Source organism: Cariama cristata, unplaced genomic scaffold (genome assembly GCF_000690535.1).
Source record: "Cariama cristata isolate BGI_N322 unplaced genomic scaffold, ASM69053v1 scaffold9463, whole genome shotgun sequence".
NCBI classification, from domain to species: domain Eukaryota; kingdom Metazoa; phylum Chordata; class Aves; order Cariamiformes; family Cariamidae; genus Cariama; species Cariama cristata.
This window is the reverse complement of record NW_009607796.1, coordinates 14,593-22,526: the sequence shown is the minus strand read 5'-3', so window position 1 is coordinate 22,526 and position 7,934 is coordinate 14,593. Positions and strand designations below refer to the sequence as shown.

The window sequence follows — 7,934 nt, the reverse complement described above, 5'->3', positions numbered from 1 at the left end:
CCCCCCCGCGGCCCCCCCCCCCCCCCCCGGGCCAGCGGGGGGGCCGGAGCTGGTAACATCAAACCCCCCCAGGCTGTTTTGTGGAAGGTAATGGGGCAGCACAGACCTCGCGGAAGGGAGCTTTGAAACAACTCCAAGATTATATTTAGGACTTTTCCACAACAGCTGTACAGTAATTTACAGAGAAGTTTGGAAAAAGAAGGCAGCCCAGTTATCTCTTCCCTAGCAAATCGCAGTTATGCCAACATCCTGAGCACAGATAAAACAAAAACCAAACAAAAAACCCCCACTGACTCGGTAGACCTAGAGCAGCTCTGCTGTTATTTCACACCACATTTTTTCTCCAAAAGTTTGTTGTCCTTAACTTAAGATACTAACCTTTCTCCAAACCCAAACATTTCTAGCAGAGTCAGTCCACCGAGGCCATACAGTTCAGCTAAATTACAGTCGTGGGCAGCCTCAGCCTGGTTTAAAGATGCTGGAAGCACCAGCTTCTTTTCCACAAAATCAGTGGGCTTTGGACCAGCCACAGAAAGAGACACTCTGTGGTTGTTAAAATAAGCATCAAAAGCAGAGGAGGACTTCCCACTCTCTGCACAATTGCTGAGCATCTCCACTTCCCTCCTCAAAACATACAGACCAGCCACCAGCCATCGATTGCAGGAAGAAATGAGTTACATCTGGGCCAAGTGTTGATGAAAATACCACTCAGACCTGAAGAAAAATAAAGAAAAAACCAAAAACCCCACAAAATAGAAAGTCTCTGAGAAAGGCAACATCTCAAAGTAAAAATGCCTACGTCTGTGCCATCACCATATGGCACAAAGGGGCAAAGGGCTCCTTTTTGCCATGCTGGCACACGCAGCTTGACGCCTGTACTAGGTACCTAAGCCTTCTCGTAACATCTGAGTCAGGCTGCCTGAAGGCTTAACGCCGATACACCAGACTCTTCGCCTCCATCCCTCCCGACACTGGATGGCTGCTCACCAGCACCAGACCACAGAAGCTTAAGGTGATTAAGAGATGCCACCTCCTTCGTTCAGGCTGGATTAAAAAACACAAACAAAAAAACCGACACAACACAAAAAGAGACCATCACCTCACTTACCTGCAACAGTGATTTTCCTGGAAAAGCCCAGGCAATGGAAGGAGACCCTGGGATTTATGCATGATGTGAATAGGCTAAACTAAATATTTGTAACATTAGTAGTTTTAAAACATGAGTGGGTCTGGGTTTATGATTAAGTGATGGGAGCTCAGAGCAGACCCCAGAAGGCAATAGGTGCCCATGACTCATAGGCTTCACCGAAAGTGGTGGGTGTTGAACATCTCTCAGCATGTCACCAATATATCTTTCCCTGATATATTTTGGGAAAGCAAGTACTGCCTCATCATCAGTTACTCAGCAGGAACAGGAGTTAGACTCATCTCTGGCATCTGTGTCAGTTATTTTTTGCTGCATACCTTCTTTGGTTTAGTTTCCTCCCCTTTCTTTTTTTTTCCTGCAAGTAGCAAACATCAACAGTGGAAAAACAAAAACTACCTCTGCACTTTTCAACCCCAAGTATTTTTCAAAAGCCGTGCTGCAAAACAGGAGGCAGAAGTGCAGTCTGATATCTGCCCCAAACACCAACACACGCATGGAAAGCTCAGAGGCCCGAGGCACGGGCAAAGACGAAATGGTACCCAGGTCTGCACCTCCCCGCTGTACCCCCCCGACTGCAGCACAGCAGGCACAGAACAGACCTGCCTTTCTGCAGCAGTGTCAGACGTGCGTTTCGGACAAGGCTGGAGAGCCAAAGGGACTACAGTTTCTAACTGTCTTCCTCCACACGCAAATGGAAGCATCGTGCAAGGTAACCCTCTTCAAGGGATGCTGACCCAAGGAGAGGCACCTTGCCCCCTTCCCTGCTCTGCCCACCAGAGGTTTGGGCAGCAGGCTGGAACCTGCAGGCCCCCCCGCGGCTCTGTGGCCCCTTTAGCCAAGGCACAGCGCTGCCAAGGATGCCAATGAGCAAAACCACAACGGGCAATTTTACCAATTAGCGTGATTGCCTTGGACTGGGCAGTTCTGGCTTTATTAGCTCAACAGTGCTACTGTCGTCAGCCCTTGGGCCGGCCAGGGAGGGGGCAAGGACTGAAACCGCTGTAAACTCAAGAGTAGCTGATGACCCAGGTTTTATCCACATGGAAAAGCAGTCTCTGCTGGGGAACAACCACCATGATTGCTCAGTGTATAATTAGCAAAACAGGCAAGTGATTCACCCATTCAGTCTGGCCAAACAGAAGTGTTTTAAAAACAATGGGATGCTAAGTCAGACAGCCACGCTGCTCTGGCTGTGAATTGCTGTGACAAGCTCCTGAGAAGAGCCCGTGGGCTGGGTTTTGATCTCAAGTGAGTCACCCCACTGTGAACCGGGCACCTCCACCCACGAGTGGCCATGGGCCCGCCCCACAGAGACAAGCCCAGAGCCCCCATGTCCACCTAACAAGCCAGGGGAGCAAAGTTACAAGCATCGATTTATTCCTCCTGCCACGGGGCTCTTTTTCCGGAGGAAGGCAGCAGTGCTGCCCAGGCACTTCACCCCAGGTGGAAAAGCACATCACCACTCTGCCTCACTGACTTCTTCCCAGGGGTATTCCTCATCTTCCCTCAGAAGATGAACAGAGCTCAGCACAACTCCTCTCTTCCCCAACGCTGCACCTAAATAGTCCTGGACTACAACAGCTCCTCAGCTCCCACTCACATTAACACCACCCGAAGAGATGCCTTATTAACATACAGACAAGTCGCTGTATCTGGAGGCGCTGACCTCTTACAAGCATGCTAGAAGAATAACTGTTTGCCAAGCACCTCTCCTCGCTTGCAGCTTTAGGAGCTATGGACAAGATCAGCATGGGTAAAACTGCAGCTCCATAGACTTCCATAGAAACCAGCCAATTTGCACCAGATATGCTGCCAGACTTGGGTGTCTGGATGTTCTCAGATGTCAGAAAGCTTAAGACATCCCAAGAGCAGTCTTTATTTTTAAACTCTTCCTTAAGACACAGTCACGTCTCCTTTACTGAACCTCACGTTATAGGCAAATCTTCCCACCCTCTTCGCAGACCATCCACATGAGCGGGAAGCGATTCTGAACCTCCAGAGCTACACGCAGACCCCCACAGAAAGTACAGAGTAACATGAACAAATAAATCCTTGTTTATTGGGAAAGATGCTGACCACTTTACTTTTCTTTGCAGAGTGACCTACAAGGCATCCCACAGTTGATATTTCTTGGGTCAATAACAATCTTTCAGATGCTGTTATCACAGCTGCTGGTTTTAACCCTAGCAGGGCAAGAGAAGGGGTAAGTAAAGCAGAGGCAGGCCTCCAAAGGCACAGCATCTGCTACATACCATCACTAAAAAGAGATTAATTGCCAGGACCCTGGGTCCTAGTGCTCTTAATTTGAAAGAAGAAAAAAAAACGCCTTGCAAGAGACAAGAAAGGGTTTGCAGTCTCAGAGCCCTGTCAAATCTACTTCAGATCTGGTTTTCTTCACACGTAGCTCCTGGTGGCAAAGGTTTTATAGGTCAAGCAACACTGTAATGGATGCTCTGTGGCAAACTGTGGGTTTGCCTGGATGTAATTCAGTGAAGCTTTATAAAACAATTTGGCTGACGAGGCACGTGCAAGGAGAGAATCAGCTCGTTCCTCCTAAGCCACAGTGGCTTGGCAGAGCTGGGAGGAATAAGGGGAAACTCATTTTCCTCATTGGAGTCAGCAACAGTAGGCCTGCGTGCACGGGGGGAAGCAGATATAAAGGTGGGTCCCATGATTAGAAATGCGTCACTTCTCCAGAGGCAGCACAAAGCAGAGCCATGTCCTTACACTTCGTAAGGCATCTGGTAGCTGATCTGAGATAAAGCAAAGACGCTCTTGTCCTGGGTAGGGGAAAAAAAAAAAAAGAGCATCACTCCCAGAAGGTTGAGGAGAGAGGGTCCACAAGGACACCTGCGTTTATTGTCCCGGTCTGCTGTCCTCACTCAGGACTTAACCATGACGATGATGATGGCTGTTCCCTCAACCCAAGCAAGCTCCTGGCTGAGCCCCTTCCGCTTGAAGGCTGCTGGCAAAGTATTCCCCTTCAGCCCCTCCTGGCCCACTGCTCCTGGCAGCTGGGGGTCAGCTTCACACGGCCTCCAAAGAGTTAAAGAAAACAAAAACGAACCTCAAATTCAAGAGGGGAAAAATGCTGGTATGCAAAATATTGAGCTCAACCACAAATATGAAGCAAGTGTTTAGTTAGTTGAGGCCACACAACTTAGGAGGCACCTTTCAGAAATTCTGAAAGCTTTTATTTTGTCAGCAGCTCAGGCCAGCTACATTTTTGCCCCATTACTAGTCACATGTTCCCGCGTTTCTGAAGTAATCTTAGATGCTGCATTCAAAGCCAGGGACCTCAGAGATACTTTAGTCTGCTCAGACAAAAAGGTGGCTCGCTGAGCAGCGAGCGCAGAAGCCGAGAGCAGTCGGCAAGAGACAGACTTATCGTACCCTCTCCTTGCCTTAAGCCTGAGAGTCGGGATCCCTGCCAGCAGGGCACAAAGTATTCCCAGCGCCTACGCCAGAGCCAAGCTCACTCAAAGTTCCTTGAAACAGCACCCACAACTCCCATCCCTTTCCTTATACAGACTTAAGTGATGGTTAAACCCTTAATTCTTGGACAAGGGAACTCAAGTATAACAGTATGAGTGGAACACAGAAAGAACGGACAATTCCTTTCCCCCTCCTTGCCACAGCTACTGCAGTCATGCCACAAGAGAACAGCCCACAGCCATCAATCAGTTACTCAAAGGAAGGACTGTGTTGGTTTAGGCTAGGATAACCATCGGTGTCACCGACGGAGGAGGGGGACTTCCTGTCTCCGTGCTTCTGCCGCTGGCTGGCTGCAGATGTGGGCAGATGTGTCCGCAAGCCATGAAGTCTGGGAGGCCTTCCCCCACTCCCCCCTCTTTTTTCCCCTTCTCTCTCAACAGAGCGCGCAGACCCCTTCGGGAAACATATCCAAATTCTGTAGATTAACGCATCAAGCAAGGCACGAAGATTCATCAGAGGCAGGGAAGGTGGACGGCTAACGCCTCCCGCCCTGCCACCAACCCACGGCGTCTCTCGCGCCTGCAGCTCTTGGCCCCAAGGGCTGGACCTCGGTAAGCTATCCTGCTCTTCCCGATAATACCTGGCACCAGCTGTACCTGCTGAGGGCCACACAGCTCCCCAACAGAGCGGGCTTCATTCAGTAAGTCCCCGGCCCTCCAGCAATGCCTAACACAATAGCAAGGAGCCAGGTCTCCCCACTCCCAGTAACAAGAAATACCATCAACAGCCTTATGCCACAGTTGGCTCCCTCACTCCATAACCACGGAGGTCACAGGGAACGCAAAAAGGCTCTCCTTGAACGTGCTGGTTTTTCCTTTTAATCCCAGAAAATCGTGGTAGCAGAAAAGGTTATTTTGCGGGAGGAGGGCTGGAAGCAATTTGGCCAAAAAAGCACCCGGCAGCAGCAGACGGGGAAGGGTACGAGTGGGTCTCGTGCTGCTCCTCCTTGCACAGAACACTGCTCTGCAGATTCCCCCGATAGAGCCTGGTGTATCACCAGCCAAAGGAGGCGGCCAGCAAGACAGCCAGGGGTTCCCCTGGGGAGACACCCTCAGAGACGGGAGGATGCTGGACACGCTGACACTAGCGCGGGCCGTAACAGGCAGAAGCGATGCTCTCCCCACAGCTGGCTCCCCAAAAAAAATCGCAGGATGACACCAGGGGCAGCACGCAGGCATCGCGAGCCAGCCCCTGCCCAGGTAACGCCCTTCCTGCTGCCGGGGCAAAACCCCTGCCCCAATCCCAGCTTCCCCAAGAGGGATGCAGCACAGGGTGGGAAGTACAAGGCCCATCTCTCTGACATCTAGTGCCAAATCTCCTGGTTGCCAGCGGCTTGCAGTTGCGAGTCGCAGCCCCTGCCACGCAGCAAGGACACGGTCCCCGCGCCTCTGAGGCACGCTGGCAGGGAGGCGAGGGGAGCTGCTTACATTGGCAAGCTGCAGCAACTTGGCAGGAGGATGGAGAAAAAGGATACAGTCGCATTCTTCTGGGAAGAGGGAAGTCAGCAAAATCTGACAATTCAGAAGTGGCTGTAGAGAGTGGGAACGAACATTTGTCTTCCAGGCAAAATGTTTGGCTAAAGGTCAGCACAAGCTCAGAGCTCTAACAGTTCCATTTATGCCAAGAACTGACATAAAAGACATTTTCCTCCATAGGTTTCCAAAAACCACGGGCCTTTCCTTCTATTTGGAGTAAAAGTGACTAATGCCTCAAACAGCCCCTGATGTCACAAACTGCTAACCAGCAAAAAAAAAAAGGCTGGACTTTGGGGATGATAAGGACCATATGTGCATTCCAGCAAGGCTTGTAAACTCACTGAGGGAGAAAAAAAAACAACAAGAAAAACCACACACAAAAAAAGAGAAGAGAGGAAAGACAAAGAGGGGGGAAGAGACATAATGTGACAAACAAGAATGAACACCATCCAAAGGCAGAGCCCGATGAGAACCAGATGCTCTTTGCTTCTCTGGCCAATCTCTCTCCTGACAGGAGGACGACATACAAGCAGTCAAAAAGGCAGGCAGTTGTATGAGGTTGATGAAATAACATGGGAGTTATCGTTCAGTACCATGCTCCCCAGGTTGAAATGCTCCACTCCTCCTGTTCCAAAAAACGGAGTGCGAGTTATTGCAATTCCCCCACCTTTTGTCTTCTGAGGTGCCACAGGCAGGGAAAGGCAAACATATGCCCTTTAGCATCCCCTGCCATCCTCTCACAGCCAGGCACAGCTGAGAAAGTCCAAGGATCCTTCACACCAGCCCTGAAAGAAAGGTTTTTGGTGGGGAGCGCAGCCCAGCAGAGCACCAGCTGCGGCACGGCGATACAGCACCCGAGCCCGCCTGTGACACCAGGCCAGTCTGCACCGACAAGTAGCACCAGGGCAAGTTTGTTAGACTTGAGAACACGTAATCTTAAGAGTTGTTTCAACTCGGATCAGTAGGCCAGAAGCTAACTGGGAGATGGCAGGAAAGCATGTGGCTATACAGATGTTAGAAATACCACCCCCCCCCAAGATCTTTTACCCTTTTCCAGCCCTTCTGACTACACAATCCCACACCACCACCGATACAGATATCTAGTCCAGAAAGATAGCAAAGAGGAAAAAACCCAACAACAGCCATTTCCTTCTGTATTCTGCCGTCATGCACTTAAAATAGCCCTGAAACAGCTGCATCACAGACAGTTAAATAAGTGGATTTATACTCTGCTAAAAGCCTGTAGCTGGAGGCACAGCACAATATGGGGCTCAACGCAGAGGAAAGCGTGATCTATGAACTCGGCGAGACTCCCAGTTACACTAACACAGGGGCCATCCGCAGGGAGCCCTCTGGGACGCCGATCCTGGGCACGAGAAGGTAGAATTAACACAAACCCGGGAACAGAGCATCTGATCCCATTGCCAAGTTTTCCTCAAACCTTCCTCAGGCTCCCACCAACTCCAGTCCAGTTAGGGGTGTGAACACAACCAGAGCAAAATACAGAGATTTTTAGGGCGGAAAGCAGCCCATAGGGCTTGCTTATAAAACTGTAACAAGGCACCACTGTTCCAATACCTGAATCAAATTAACGGTCACTCCAAACACAAAAAGCAGCAGCTTTCCTTGCGAGGCGGTGCAGGCACAGCCAAGCTGGGTTGGCTTGCGGTTCCTTAAAGCCACGTTTTCTTTCCTGACAAACTGTAGCCGCACACCAAGGGTATGTTTTGTCAGCTCCTATTCAGCAAGCTCCAGGACTGAAAGGTGCCCCATATCGTGCTCTGGATAATTAATTAGTCCTGGGATTTACTACCAGG

At 50.3% G+C, this 7,934-nt stretch overlaps 1 protein-coding gene across 1 annotated transcript in view; it reads right to left on the bottom strand.

Moving 5' to 3' along the window:
• SEPT11 (septin 11) overlaps positions 1-4,798 on the bottom strand; it is a 23,727-nt gene extending 18,929 nt beyond the window's left edge. Inside the window, exon 1 of the mRNA XM_009696876.1 lies at positions 4,763-4,798. Within this exon, the coding sequence (XP_009695178.1) occupies positions 4,763-4,798 (36 nt within the window). The remainder of the gene's footprint in view (positions 1-4,762) is intronic.
• Between the last annotated feature and the right edge of the window lie 3,136 nt (positions 4,799-7,934).